General features: G+C 45.0%; 1 protein-coding gene across 1 annotated transcript in view; it reads right to left on the reverse strand.

Moving 5' to 3' along the window:
* Positions 1-16,468, reverse strand: part of LOC149441771 (uncharacterized) — a 90,875-nt gene that overhangs the window by 32,331 nt on the left and 42,076 nt on the right. The window contains exons 10-11 of the mRNA XM_089656900.1: positions 8,553-8,573; positions 5,356-5,613 (exon numbers count right to left, since the gene is read on the reverse strand). Coding sequence (XP_089513026.1) covers positions 5,356-5,613; positions 8,553-8,573 — 279 coding nt within the window. The remainder of the gene's footprint in view (positions 1-5,355; positions 5,614-8,552; positions 8,574-16,468) is intronic.

A 16,468-nucleotide genomic window follows, 5' to 3' on the forward strand; every position in this document is an offset into this window, starting at 1 on the left:
ACGCTATAACTTCCACAAAAAGCAATCAATATACACTTATTGGAATTTTTTTTTACCAAAAACATGGAGCAGAATACATTTTGGCCAAAATTTATAACCAACTTTGAGTTTACTATATATTTTTTATAGCTGAAAATAAAAAATATTGTTTTTCTTCAAAATTTTTGGCCTTTTTTTGTTTATAGCGTGAAAAATAAAAAGCGCACAGGTGATCAAATACCACCGAAAGAAAGCTGTATTTGTGTGGAAAAAAAGGGCGTAAATTTCGTTTGGGTGCAGCATTGCATGACCGCGCAATTATCAGTTGAATTAGTGCAGCGCCGAGTAGCAGAAAGAGGCGTGGTCATTAAGGGGGGTAAATCCTCAGGAGCTCAAGTGGTTAAGGACGGTGGACAGTATGTATCCTCTGGAACGATTATTTGGTCAGGAGACGAAATGTAAACATACAACTTCTTGTATGTATAAGATTCTTACTAATATTGCAGGAGCTGTCTGTCCACCGTACCTTGACAAATGGGAAAAAGAGCTTGGAACAAAACTAGAGGAGCATGATACGAAGAAAATATTTAGATTGGCCCAGAGTACTGTAAATTTGAATATAGTATAGATAAACTATAAATATCTAGTAAGATGGTACTGTACAAAGGGGTGTATTTACCACTAGGGCGGCATTTTTCAGGGGGGCAGCACCTCCCCCCAGAAGAAGGGATGGAAGACGTGCCATGGGAACCAGGTGGGAGGCTGCGGGCTGCTTGATGGTGTGCGTGGAGCCTGACTCTCATTTCCGAGGATGTCCGGAGCTGTGAAGATGGGTGTATTTCTCTCAATCGCCAGGGGGATTAATGGAAGGCTCTCACAGATGGGGGCAGGGGTGTTGTTGGTCAATGCCAGGCTCTCTCTGCGGGAGGGGGGAAGGAGGTGATGTTGGTCGGCGTCTGTGGGGGGCAGATGATTTTTGTGTTGTCTAGGGCAGGAAAAAACCTAAATACACCACTGACTGTACACCGAGTGTAGCACATGAACAACAACTGTTATGTTGGAGGGGATGTGGGTTTGAAGGAACCATGGCACATATATGGTTGGGATTGCCCTAATATCCAAGAGTTTTGGCAAGGAATAATTCAACAAATTCAGGTGATAACAGGAACAAGAATACCAAATAACCCCTGGATGTGTATTTTTCACAAAGGAGACTTTGCGGTGAAGCAATATAAGAATACGTTAATAAATGCAGCTAAAATGTTGATTCTGAAATTTTGGCAGAGTAAGGAAACCCCTAAAATAAAAGATTGGTTTAGCAGAGTGGAATATGTGTATAGGATGGAGGAACTTTACCATATTGGAGAAGCTAAAACCAAAGAATTTAGGAAAAAGCGGGAGTGGATAATTTATAAAACAACTAAGAGTTATGCAGAACTGAAAGGAATGTGGAGGAAAGAAAAAGGAAAAGGAGAAGAAGAAGGAAGAGGAAGGAAGAAGAAAGAGAAGGGGAAGTCTGCGGTAAAGGAAAGAATGAGGTTAGTTGAGGGTTAAGGTGACCGGGGAGGGGGGTGAGTAGGATTTTTTCTTTGTTTGTTTAGTGTAAGAATTTTTGATATGGAAAAAATATTGTTGTATAATGCAAAATAATGTATGTTAACCATTTCAATACCGGGCAATTTTACACCTTCCTGCCCAGGCCATTTTTCACGTTTCAGCGCTCTCACATTATGAATGACAATTGCGCGGTCATACAACATTGTACCCAAACTAAAATTTTATCATTTTCTTCACACAACTAGAGCTTTCTTTTGGTGGTATTTAATCACCGCTGGGGTTTTTATTTTTTGCTAAATTAACAAAAAAAGACCCAAAATTTTGAAAAAAAAACACGTTTTTCTTTGTTTCTGTTATAAAAGTTTACAAATAAATATTTGTTCTTCATAAATTTAGGCCGAGATGTATTCTGCTCCATGTCTTTGGTGAAAACAACCTAAATTAGGATGTATTATTTAGTTTGTAGGAAAGTTATAGAGTTCACAAACTATGGTATAGATCTGAATATTGATCAATCCTGAAGTACTGACAGCCAATCTAATTTCTTGAGGTCCAAGAATGTCAGAAGAATAGTACAGATATCTCCCAAATATCAGGACGGTACAGATATCCCCCAAATAACCCCTTTTTGCAGAGTAGACAGTCCGACGTACTTCATAAGAGGAATGGCAAGTTTTTTGAAGTTGTATTTTTTTTGTCATAATTTTTCGGAAAATGAAAAAATGAAAAAAATTATTTTCACTATTTTTTTTTTACATACTGTCACCAGTGCAGTACAGCGTCATCATATAACTGGCATGGCGGTGAACAGGGACACTGACTGGTGACAGTGTGAAAAAAAAATTATACATATTTTTCTTAAATTGTTTTTAAATTTTTTTTATTATTTTTAATTTTTTATTACATTTTTTAAAAAAATTTTAAGATTTTTTTTTCATATTTTACTATGACCAAAGTAGTACAATGTTACCATAATAACACTGTACTACTTTGGGGAAGTAAAACCTTTTTTTTTTTTTACACAATTTGCTTATAGCAAAGAATTACTTTGCTATAAGCAAGGATTTACCTGAATGAAATCGATTAATTCAGGTTTTTTTTTTTTGTGCTTAGCTGTGATTTGGCCACAGCTAATCACATGACATGTGCATGTGACCTGCTGTAACCATTCACAGCTAGGCACTAGTATACAATGGATGGCATGAATGAAGCCATCCATTGTATACAGCTGTCATGTGACCTGCTGTGATTGGTCACAGCAGGTCACATGGTACCGGCAACGGGGGCCGGTACTCAGATCTGTCATCGGCTGTGTCCGAGGTACACGGCCGGTGACAGATCGCGCCGCTGCGCGGCTCTGCAACCGCGCAAACTGCGCATGTGCGGGAGGACGCCAAATGGCGTGCACCAGGAAAGATGATGCATTTTTGCGGCCGCCAAACGGCTTTAGGTTAATGATTAATTAAGATTAATAAAAGATATAATTTAAAAAAAAGACCTGTCCCCCCAATGTCTATTGTTAACAGCAATATGTGTAATCAAAATACTTTATATAAACTGTGAGATCGTGGTAAAAAACAAAAACATAGATCAACAAAGTGCTTAAATCCAGGAATTAATATAGAGGCATACACACTGGAAATTCCAAAATAAAAGGGGTCCTACAAGCCATGATGAGAAAAAAGGATGAGCTCCTCAGGCTGTCACCATCAAACACTTGTAAGGCCTCCCAGGTGTCATTGGTCAAACACAAGGCTTACCAAATAATGCGATCCTCCATATAAGAGTGGTCACATGCACAAAGTGAAATTCCCCCAGGGGAAGGGTGCTCTCTCCAGCCTCTACTCTTCCATGGAGACACCAGCTGCCGGTTTTCACCATATTTAAACACACATTGCATGGAACCGCTGCACCACTGGGAATGAGCTCAGCAGGACCGATGTACACATGATAAAAGAGACACTCCACATTGTATAAAGATAAAACTACCCATAAAAAGGACTTTATGTCTACAGTAAGCACTTACAAACATCTAAAAACTGTAGCTGCTGACTTTTAAAAAACAGCCACTCACCCGTCCCATGATCCCGCATTGCCCCCGCCATAGCCCGTTTCACCGGCCGTCCTGTATTCCAGGCGCCAGCATCTTCGGTGTGGGCACCCGGTTGTGACAGCTTGTGGCTTCACAGCTGGGTGCCCACTGTGCATGCACGAGTAGCGCTGTGCTTCCTGATTGGCCCCATCGTCTTCTGGGACCTGTCACGTGTCCCACAAGACTTCGGGGAGGGAGGGTAGGAGGACAACTTCAGTTTCCGATCGCCTAGGTAATCGCAGCGGAAGTGGGAGCGGGTACCTGTCAAATTCGGGTACCTGTTCCTCCCCCACTCCCCAAAGGTGCCAAGCCTTAATGGGGAGCGGGTGTCAGGGAGCGAGGAACCAGACACACAAGGAGGTGCAATTAAAGGTAGGTTTATTTACACAGAAACAAGGCAAGAGTCTATGCAAGTCTGACAGCAACAGCGGATGACTTGGTAGGACAGAAGTTCTCCTGCCGAGGTCGTCTTCCAGGATAATCAAGTCGAGAACCAGCAGGAATCATAGCCAAAGCCGGGTTCAGAAGCCAGGAAGAATGGTCACCAGAGCCAGGGTCAGAAGCCAGGAAGAATGGTCGCCAGAGCCGGGGTCAGAAGCCAGGAAGAATGGTCGCCAGAGCCGGGGTCAGAAGCCAGGAAGAATGGTCGCCAGAGCCGGGGTCAGAAGCCAGGAATAATAGTCGCCAGAGCCGGGGTCAGAAGCCAGGAAGAATGGTCGCCAGAGCCGGGGTCAGAAGCCAGGAAGAATGGTCGCCAGAGCCGGGATCAGGAGCCAGGAAGAATGGTCGCCAGAGCCGGGGTCAGAAGCCAGGAAGAATGGTCGCCAGAGCCGGGGTCAGAAGCCAGGAAGAATGGTCGCCAGAGCCGGGGTCAGTAGCCAGGAAGAATGGTCGCCAGAGCCGGGGTCAGAAGCCAGGAAGAATGGTCGCCAGAGCCGGGGTCAGAAGCCAGGAAGAATGGTCGCCAGAGCTGGGGTCAGAAGCCAGGAAGAATGGTCGCCAGGGCCGGGGTCAGAAGCCAGGAAGAATGGTCGCCAGGGCCGGGGTCAGAAGTCAGAAGAATGGTCGCCAGAGCCGGGGTCAGAAGCCAGGAGGAGTCTTAGCCAAAGCCGAGTCGGTATCCAGGAGAGTAAAGGGTTAACTGAACAGGAGCTTGCTGCTGTGCAACAGACAGGACACGAATGCAATGGGCAGCTACAAACAGCAGACTTAAATGTGATAAGCCGCCACCTCCTTGGAGGAGTTGCAGAGGGCTGAAAGCATAAAGGATCCCACAATGCTTTGCAGACCTAAGATGGATGCCAGCACATGGAGCAGCACAAGCCCAGAGGAAAGGTAGGACCTTGATAGCGGGGGACCAATCTTTAAAGTGGAACTTCCCCTTTTGGTTGGAACTCCACTTTAAATCCTCCTGAATAAATGCATGGAGATTTGTACAATATGCAGAGATTTAAAGACTTCCCACTAACTAGAGTCCTAAATTGTATGATTCTATGAAGATCAGCCAGATCTACAAAATGGTGAATGATTGTTCATTCTCCTGATGCCACCATGGCTATAGGTTGGTTGAGCAATGAATCATCTAAAGGAGACACAGAAGTATAAGAACCCAAAGATTGGTCATTACAAGCAATGGCCACCACTAAAGCACTAAATGGAAAGACCTTTATAAATATCTATGTTCCTATGGGTAATTCTATCGAGGGCAAAACTCTATAATTACTTACCATGACTGACATCCAGTCTGACAGGGTCACTTATGTCCGTCTCATTGCCTTTACACTGGTAATTCCCACTGTTCTGTTTTTCTGCTTTTCTGATTACAAAGCTTTGTCCTGTGTGTATCGGGGTACTATCCTTGTACCAGGTGTAGCTCATAACTGCTGGAATAGGTGACGTCACATTACAGGTCATTGTTAGAGACTCTGTTGTGAAGATCTTGTCCCAGTTTGGGTTGAAGGTCATCACAGGTCTCACCGAAGATCCTACAAGATAGCACATTGTACATGACAATTATTAGTTAGAACTTATTAATTATTTTTCAGCAGATAAAATGAAGTTTTTCCGCTTATGAATGTTTTCATTTTCTGCATGGGCAACCCTTGGTTCTATTACTTTCCCTTCATGCTACATCGCTTCCTTCAAGAGACTTAAAAAAAAAAAGAAGGAAACAGCGGGCACCTATAGGTGCATTTACCTGCATCAATCTCCCAAACCTTCCCTCCTGTCTGCCAGTTCTGTCCACTTCTGGGACTTGTCACTAAGCCCTTTTCCACACATTGCTATTGGCTCATCAATGTGATGGGCAGCCTCTCCGGCCAATACGTGCTGGAGGCAGGAGAAAATGTGCAAGCTTGAGCAATAGCTGAATCGTTGCCTGTCGCAGCTGCTTGTGATTTGGTCATGAGAATGGGAACAAATTCAAATTTGATGCAGCATGCAGGCGTTTTGGTATGATTTCAGAAAGCGCACCAAATACATGGTGTGACGGGAGTGACTTTTGGGGGTGGGGGGACCCCTGTCTCAGCTCCCCATATCCCTATTATGTGTAAGTCACCCTGTGCCTGTTAGGGGTACAGGGTTGAATGTTCTAATATTGGGGTGAGGGGGTGTTCATTGTTCACTGCCATGGGGCTGCATCCCATTGTTCTATTGTGTGTCTTTCGTGGGAGCAAACTATTATGGGATGTATGGGTTTGTGTATTGTCTACTGCCACATGGTGTATCCCATTGTTCTATTGTGTGTCTTGCTTGGGAGCAAACTATTATAGGATATATGTGTTTGTACTGGCTTGGTGGGGGGTGTTTCCAGCAGCCCTTCCCCCTGATGGGACGGCTTGCTGATGTGTTTCCTGTTACTGGGTGTATTTCCCCGCCCTGTGTATATATCTTGTATCTATGTTAAAATAAAACAGTCTATCTCCTGGTTTCCTTCCAAGACTGGTGTGTCTCGTCTTGTATGGCTAGCAGTGGTGTCTGTGGATCTGTGTCCGGACAGGGAAGCGGAAGTCTGTGTGATGGAGGAGGAGATCATCCATCACACAGCCCGGAGATCACCCAACTTCTACAACTAACTTTCCCCGCACTGGATCCCCGGGATCTGCCCAGGATTGCACCGAGATCACATCCCGAGCCTGCCGGGGAGGGGAGCCCAGCATCTGGACTGCGGATAACACAACTGGCCAAGTCTAAGGAGGACAGAGCCATGCTTGGTAACTGGGTGAGCAGAGCAGGAGATTAGACCAGACCGTACTCCAAAGGGTTTCCTGGATTCAAACCTTAAGAGGGGTTATCTCTTACATGCGCATATTGATTGCGCATCTGGTGAGTGTGCAGTCTTATATCATTTTGGATTGCACCACGTTAATATTCATCATAAGAGATCCTCATGATCCTCTCAACACTGGAATATTGTGGACTGGGCACTAACGAATACTACTGAATAGTCACGACACAGTGACATATATTATTTATGTGTGGACTCTACACTTTGCACTTTAATGTGGTTTTTTTTTCACCATAATTTATTTATTTATGCACCTATAGACACTTGTTTTTTAGCATTTTATTTGATGTATTATTTATGATTCTATAGCGCTGCACCCCCTGTTTATCTAAAGAAAAAGTTCTCAGTCAGGCGGTGTAAAGAACATTATTATCCTTAAGGAGATCCCCCAGAAGTGGTGACCAAAAGTGGGATCTTAGCTTGGGTAGGGAACTGTGAATGCAAGGAGGCAAGAGTCAAAAACAGAACATATGAAGTTCAGATTACATTTTAGTCAGTCTCCTATGTCATAAAAAGCCAATATGTTATCTTTCTAGTACAATTAATTTTATTGGTTTTCTTTTTTTTTTTTAATAACAAAATACAAGCAAATAATAAGGTCCCTCGCAGGGAACCAAAGTGAAATTGAACAACACATGAACAAATACGTAGACAAGTGAAGCCCTTAACAAAGGGTGCCACAAAATAGGGGCAGTATGGTCAACTGGCTGAAAACACCAAAAAGTAGTAAAACAAGGAGGAAGGCTGTGGTAAAAACAAAAAATAATTATGAGGGGGGTAAGGGAAAGGAGCGGAGAAGAAGACAAAGGTAGAAAAAAGGGCAGGTGGAAAGAAAGAATTGAAAAAAGGAGCAGAACCTGTAAGCAAGAACCTCCTCTAGTCACGATAAGTACCTAAACTCGACGTAGGAAGTGAGGGGTGGGCATAAGACCACCATGGATTCCATATTTTTAGATATTTAGGGTGGGAATCATTACACTTGACATTTTCTTATGGACCATGAGAGAATATTCCTCAATTCTGCGATTTGGACGTTTGGTTTCTTCCAGGTTCTAGCGATGTCCTGTTTAGCCGCTATAAAGAGATAAGTGGCCAGTTTCTGCTGGTTGGACAGGAGGCCAGGTAGCGGGTAATGGAGGAGCGCATGATGAGGGTCTCTACGATAAGTAATATGGAAAAGAGGGGATAAAAGGCCATAGACCTGGGACCAAAAGCCCACCAAATGGGGGAATGTCCACCAGCTTCATATATGAATCTCATCTCCACAAAGGCTACAGCCTTCACATGTGCAATACAAGCCGGGACCCAGTACCATTGGAGAAGGACCTTGAATGACGCCTCCATAGTAATGGTATTAAACAAACATTTGGCTACAGCTGACCAGGCCTTGCTCCAGTCCTCTGGAGCTCAATATATTATCTTTCATCAGAGCTTAGTACTAATGAACAAAGCATGCACTGGGCTGATAACATTGGTGGGATCCTGAGGGGTAATTAGTATGATTTTTCCAGACGGTGGTGAGCAAGCTCTTATAAAGGGGGACCCTTTGAACTCCTACAATGCACTGGGTTTTCTAATATAAGATTCTGAATAGAATTATACAGTACATTCTTTATCTGGTAACGAAGAATCACTTACCTGCTTCCTTCAAAATGATCACTAAAAAAACAAATAAGAGAAAGTTATTACAAAATTACATTTTTAGTTTACAGAGGCATAGGCAGATGGGGATTAAATAAGGAGTCTCCTGCTCTGAGGACCAATCAAGCTGGGGGGGGGGGGTCAGATTTGTTACCCTCAGCTGATGTGAGCAGCTAGCTGATTGAGGGGACTTGTTACCCTTCAGCTGATGGAGATAGCTAAGAGACTGAGGAGACTTGTTACCCGGCAGCTGATGGGAACAGTTTGAAGACAGAGGAGACGAGAAGGCCTGGCTCGCAGTCTCCACTCTAATTCATCCCAAAGGTGTTCTATGGGGTTGAGGTCAGGACTCTGTGCAGGCCAGTCAAGTTCCTCCACCCCAAACTGGCTCCTCCATGTCTTTATGGACCTTGCTTTGTGCACTGGTGCTCAGTCATGTTGGAACAGGAAGGGGCCATCCCCAAACTCTTCCCACAAAGCTGGGAGCATGAAAATGTCCAAAATGTCTTGGTATACTGGCACCTTAAGAGTTCCCTTTGAAAAACACCTCCACACCATAATTTCCCTCCACCAAACTTTACACTTGGCACAATGCAGTCAGGCAAGTACCGTTCTCCTGGCAGCTGCCAAACCCAGACATGTCCATCAGATTGCCAGACAGAGAAGCATGATTGGTCACTCCAGAGAACACGTCTCCACTGCTCTAGAGTCCAGTGGCGGCATGCTTTACACCACGGCATCCAACGCTTTGCATTGCGCTTGGTGATGTAAGGCTTGGATGCAGCTGCTCGGCCATGGAAACCCATCCCATGACGCTCTCTACACACTGTTGTTGGGCTCATCTGAAGGCCACACCAAGTTTGGAGGTCTTTAGCTATTGACTCTGCAGACAGTTGGCGACTTCTGCGCACTGTGCGCTTCAGCATGCGCTGACCCCGCTCTGTCATGTGACGTGGCCTACCACTTGGTGCTGTTGTTCCCAGTTGCTTCCACTTTGTTATAATCCCACTAACAGTTGAGCGTGGGATATGTAGTAGCCAGGAAATGTCACGGATGGACTTATTGCACAGGTGACCACCTATCACGGGACCACGCTTGGAGTCACTGAGCTCCTGAGAGCGACCCATTCTTTCACCAATGTTTGTAGAAGCAGTCTGCATGCCTAGGGGATGATTGTATACACCTGTGTCCATGGAGGGGATTGGAACACCTGAATCACATGATTTGGAGGGCGGGGCCAATACTTTTGGCAATATACTGTATATGCCTCTTGATGAAGCAGATTTATGACATGACATGTTAATAATTAACTTTACCCCACTGAAGGAACCAGCTTTAACTGAATGGAAATAAATGTCAAATTCAAGACTGCACAATTTAACCACCAGTCTAGAGTTTGCTATTTCTCCCTGTGTCTGTGTGGGTTTCCTGTGGGTACTCTGGTTTCCTCCCACCCTTCAAAGACATGCTGGTAGGTTAATTGGATCCTGTCTAAATTGGCCCTAGTATGTGTATGTATAGATGTGAGTTAGGGACCTTAGATTGTACACCCCTTGAGGGCTAGGGACCTTAGATTGTACACCCCTTGAGGGTTAGGGACCTTAGATTGTACACCCCTTGAGGGTTAGGGACCTTAGATTGTACACCCCTTGAGGGTTAAGGACCTTAGATTGTATGCCCCTTGAGGGTTAGGGACCTTAGATTGTGCGCCCCTTGAGGGTTAGGGACCTTAGGTTGTACGCCCCTTGAGGGTTAGGGACCTCAGATTGTACGCTCCTTGAGGGTTAGGGACCTTAGATTGTACGCTCCTTGAGGGTTAGGGACCTTAGATTGTACTCCCCTTGAGGGTTAGGGACCTTAGATTGTACACCCCTTGAGGGTTAGGGACCTCAGATTGTACGCTCCTTGAGGGTTAGGGACCTTAGATTGTACGCTCCTTGAGGGTTAGGGACCTCAGATTGTACGCTCATTGAGGGTTAGGGACCTTAGATTGTACGCTCCTTGAGGGTTAGGGACCTCAGATTGTACGCTCATTGAGGGTTAGGGACCTTAGATTGTATGCTCCTTGAGGGTTAGGGACCTTAGATTGTATGCCCCTTGAGGGTTAGGGACCTTAGATTGTACGCCCCTTGAGGGTTAGGGACCTTAGATTGTACGCTCCTTGAGGGTTAGAGACCTTAGATTGTACGCCCCTTGAGGGTTAGGGACATTAGATTGTACATCCCTTGAGGGTTAGGGACCTTAGTTTGTAAGCCCCTTTAGGGTTAGGGACCTTAGATTGTACGCCCCTTGAGGGTTAGGGACTTTAGATTTTATACGCCCCTTGAGGGTTAGGGACCTTAGATTGTACGCCCCTTGAGGGTTAGGAACCTTAGATTGTACGCCCCTTGAGGGTTAGGGACCTTAGATTGTACTCCCCTTAAGGGGTTAGGGACCTTAGATTGTACGCCCTTTGAGGGTTAGGGACCTTAGATTGTACACTCCTTGAGGGTTGTGGACCTTAGATTGTAAGCCCCTTGAGGGTTAGGGACCATAGATTGTACGCCCCTTGAGGGTTAGGGACCTTAGATTGTACGCCCCTTGAGGGTTAGGGACCTTAGATTGTACACCCCTTGAGGGTTAGGGACCTTAGATTGTACACCCCTTGAGGGTTAGGGACCTTAGATTGTACGCCCCTTGAGGGTTAGGGCCCTTAGATTGTACACTTCTTGAGGGTTAGGGACCGATGTGAATGTACAATATATATGTAAAGTGCTCTGTGAATTGATGGTGCTATATAAGTACCTGTAATAAATAAATACATACTGTATGGGGTCATTTATTTAATATACTGTATGTGTTTTGCTAATACAAATGTTTGTAGAAACCTCAAAAAAGAATAATACATTTTACCCCTGGCTCACATCTGTAAGGGTGGTGTTGCTGAGGGACCCACACAAGAACCTGCAGCCGCACCACCCACACAGAGCAAAGCGGGACCTGCATCCGAGTACCATTAGTTCTAATGGCACGCTGCTAGCACTGGAAATCCCAACCTCAGTTCCCGTGCGGGCTGCGATTTCACAAGGAGTGCAGGAACTCCTTCCCAGGGCACAGGTGTCCATTCAAATGAATGGGCTCTCGTGCCCACGCAAATTGCAGCCCGCACAGATGTGAACCAGGGGGTAATAGAGATTTAATTTAATGCGATATCATTTTTTGTATGTTAACAGAACACGCTGAAAGTCCCCAGTGTGCATAGAAAGTGCCTTACTGGTACACACGTGTGGGGAAATCACCCAACAGGACACAAATATTGATGGAAATATCATAAAACATAACCAGCCCCCACATCTAAAGTGATTAAACTGCTGTCTGTATTCATGAGAGATTCCCATTACTTCCCGTCCTGTTGACCAAGAAGGATGTGATAATCTCCCCTATGGGGTCATAAACAATGAAAACCTGAACTTTGCTTTAACATTTCCTCACGCTATCCAAAACCGAAGAAAACAACCCCCCCCCCCCAGCCACCTGATTACCCTTTGAACTCAAGGATGGAAGTCAAGACGGCACAATTCTTAACTTAGCCAGAGAAAATCCTGTTCGGGGATTCCATTGGAGACTAGGCATTTGGTCATCTCTCATAGTTACATAGTTAGTCTGGCTGAAAAAAGACAAAATTCCATCCAGTTCAACCAAAAAAAAAAAAAAGTTATAATCCTACACCCACAGTTGATCCAGAGGAAGGCAAAAAATCCAGCAAAGCATGATCCAATTTGCTCCTGCAGGGGAAAAATTCCTTCCTGATCCCCTGAGAGGCAATCGGATATTCCCTGGATCAACTTTACCTATAAATGTTATATCCAGTTATATTCTGTGTATCCAAGAAAGAATACAGGGCTTTTCTGAAGCAATCCACTGAGCTGGCCAGAACTAACTCTTGAGGGAGTCTATTCCACATTTTCACAGCTCTCACTGTGAAGAAACCTTTCCGTGTTTGGAGATTAAATTTCTTTTCCTGCAGATGTAAAGAGCCCCCCCTTGTCCTCTGTGATGAACACAGAGTTCACTCTCTCATGCAGTCTAGTATCAATCTGAACTCCAATTTCCCCTTTAACCCCTTCCTGCCCAGTGCCATTAGTACAGTGTCAGTTCTTTTTTTTTAGCACTGATCACTGTATTTCTGTCACTGGGGAAGGGGCGGACTGACAACTCATGGGGCCCCTTGGGCAATAGAGAATCATGGGGCCCCTGTGTCCTCACCCAGACTCAAACCACACCCAAAAAAGCCTATGAAATGTATCAGGGCATCTCATGGTGCCCCCTACTGACCCTGGGCCCTCGTGCCCGAATGGTCAGTCTGCCACTGCACTGGGGATGTCAGTGACACCAAGTCAGTCCCCCTCCCCCCTTGTTGTCAGAATGCCCGCTGCAGTCCCGCTGTAAGTCGCTGATCGCCACCTTTACTAGTAAAAATATCTATTTTTTAAAAATCTCATTATCTATACCTCCACTTTTAAATGCAATAACTTTCACGTAAACCAAGTAATTTACACGGAATGGGATTTTTTTTTAGCAAAGACAGGGAGCAGAATACCTTTTGGCCTAAATTTATGACGAAATTTGTTATTTAAAATTTTTTTACTGGTCATGTTTAATAGCAAAAAGTCAAAAATATTGTTTTTTTTTCTCAAAATTGTCGGCCTTTTTTTTTTATAGCGCAAAAAATAAAAAAACACAGAGGTGATCAGATACCACCAAAAGAAAGCTTTATACGTGAGAAAAAAAGGGCGTAAATTTAATTTGGGTGCAGCGAAAAATGGAAAAATGGCCTGGCCAGGAAGGAGGCGGAAAAATCCTCTGGAGGGCGAGTGGAAGAAGATCGAGTAACCAAGTAATTTTGGAGAAAATGAGCCCTACTCCACGCTCATAGCAGGCAGCATCTTTTGCCCAAGAAAGACAGAGCAAAGAAGAGGGTGCACCAGCCTAGTGCATTATCCTCCAAGCCAGGGGCGGACTGACCATTTGGAAACTCGGGCACTACCCGAGGGCCCGGGGTCAGTAGGGGGCCCCTTGAGATGCCCCTGGTACCTTTTTCATAGGCTTTTTTGAGTTTGGGCAAGGACGCAGGGGCCCCATGATATCCTATTGCCCGGAGGCCCCATGAGTTGTCAGTCCACCCCTGCTCCAAGCTTCACTTGATTGATAAAAACGTAGTAACAAACCAACTGACGTGTCACAGCTTGTCATAATAAAACCACAAGTGCCAGCTCACGAAGCATAGCGACTGGTGGTAGAACATGGAAAGACCCAACTGTCTGATGCGTTTCGAGGCCTTGCTTCTTCCTCAGAGCCATAAGGGGCCATACTGGGTGCCCATACTTGTGACCAGTGTCACGTGGTGCTGTGTGGTCATCGCCCACAATGGGTGGGGACAATCACTTAACATCCTATCCCTATTCCTGCCAATATCACATGGAGCTAGATGATGTTACTCCCATGTTGAACCCATTGACATATTATCTATAGTGATATATTTTGTATGAATATACGATTAGTTTTCTATTCATGGGCCACAATTATATTTTGGAGGCATTTTCTGGTTCGATTCCAAATTTAAACACTCTAGTTGGTATATATTCAATATACTATAGAATGCTGGAAGTAGATAGACTGGTATGTATACCTGAAGGGTTCGCAGTGGTCGATATAGGTCATTTGGGATCAGGGGCGGACTGACAACTCATGGGGCCCCCGGGCAATAGGGGATCATGGGGCCCCTGTGTCCTTGCCCAAACTCAAAAAAGCCTATGAAAAAGGTACCAGGGGCATCTCATGGGGCCCCCTACTGACCCTGGGCCCTCGGGCAGTGCCCGAGTTTCCAAATGGTCAGTCCGCCCCTGTTCAGGATCCACACTGGTACCCCACACAACATGCTGCTCTCTAGCCTCCTGATGATGGGGTCGATTGCAAACACATAGAGCAGGGGACTTAAAGGGCAACCCTGGCGCACCCCAGAGCCAACCTCAAAGGACTGCCCAAACCAATCATTAGCAAGAGGAAAGCTTTCCGCCCCCTTATACAAGACTTTCAACCAATCGACAAAACCACCTGGCAGACCGTACTTACTAAGGAGCAACAATAGATTCCATCCTCAGCAACAATAGATCCCTGGCAAAAACAGATTTCCCAACAGCCAGCATCAATAGACTCTCCAGAAGCCAGCAAGAATAGACCCTTAGCTCAACAGTAGATCCTTTCCAGCAACATTTGACCTCTCTGCAACAATAGATCCCCCAACAACAGCAATAGACCCTCTCCAGCAACAATAGATTCCATCCTCAGCAACAATAGATCCCTGGCAACAACAGATTTCCCAACAGCCAGCATCAATAGACTCTCCAGAAGCCTGCATCAATAGACTCTCCAGAAGCCAGCAACAATAGACTTTCTAGAAGCCAACAACAATAGACCCTTAACTCAACAGTAGATCCTTTCCAGCCACAATTGACCTCCCTGCAACAATAAATCCCCCAACAGCAGCAATAGACCCTCTCCAGCAACAATAGATTCCATCCTCAGTAACAATAGACCCTTAGCAGCAACAACAGATTTCCCAACAGGCAGCATCAATAGACTCTCCAGCAGCCAGCAACTATAGACCCCTAACTTAACAGCAGAGCCCTTCCAGCAACAGTTACCCTCCCCCCAGCAACAATAGATCTCACCAGCAACAATAGATCCCCCAGCAGCCAGCATTAATAGACCCTCCAGCACATGTCAGTACCCCTTGTCATTATATATGTTCAGTGCTGGAACTGCGCCCCCCCCCCCCCGTGCGCTCTCGCTAAAAAAGCCCTGGATATAATAAAAGAAGAATTACATTTCATTTACTTACAGACTAACAGCGCAGAGATTTTTGTCATGTTGTCGAGAAATGCGTAGACAAGCAATGCTGAAAATTTTAATAGGAGAGCAAAATTATCTTTCTTCCTGTATTTAACAAGAAGTGTGAAGCAAACGTGTGAAAACCTATTTGGGGAAACTTTTGTAATCTGCGGACCCAATATAGAAAATGTAGAAATAGTGAAACTGGTTACAGTATCTCCCAGAAGTGAGTCCACTCCTCGCAGGTTTGTAAATATTTGATTCTATCTTTTCATGTGACAACACTGAAGAAATGACATTTTGCTACAATGTGACATAGTCAGTGTACAGCTTGTATAACATGTAAATCTGCTGTCCCCTCAAAATAACTCAACACACCGCCATTAATGTCTAAACCGCTGGCAACAAAAGTGAGTCCACCCCTAAGTGACAAGGTCCAAATTGGGCCCAATTTGCCATTTTCCCTCCCAGGTGTCATGTGACTCGTTAGTGTTACAAGATCTCAGGTGGGGAGCAGGTGTGTTAGATTTGGTGTTATCGCTCTCACTCTCTCATACTGGTCAATGGAAGTTCAACATGGCACCTCATGGCAAAGAACTCTCTGAGGATCTGAAAAAAAGAATTTTTGCTCTACATAAAGATGGCCTAGGCTATAAGAAGATTGCCAAGACCCTGAAACTGAGCTGCAGCACGGTGACCAAGACCATATAGCAGTTTAACAGGACAGGTTCCACTCAGAACAGGCCTCGCCATGGTCCACCAAAGAAGATGAGTGCATGTGCTCAGCTTCATATCCAGAGGTTGTCTTTGGGAAATAGACGTATGAGTGCTGCCAGCATTGCTGCAGAGGGTGAAGGGGTGGGGGGTCAGCCTGTCACTGCTCTGACCATACGCCGCACACTGCATCAAATTGGTCTGCATGGATGTCGTCCCAGAAGAAAGCCTCTTCTAAAGATGACGCACAAGAAAGCCTGCAAACAGTTTGCTGAAGACAAGCAGACTAAGGACATGGATTACTGGAACCATGTCCTGTGGTCTGATGA

This window comes from Staurois parvus, unplaced genomic scaffold (assembly GCF_062004578.1).
Source record: "Staurois parvus isolate SC_StPar_1 unplaced genomic scaffold, SC_StPar_1.0 ptg000948l, whole genome shotgun sequence".
NCBI lineage: Eukaryota > Metazoa > Chordata > Amphibia > Anura > Ranidae > Staurois > Staurois parvus.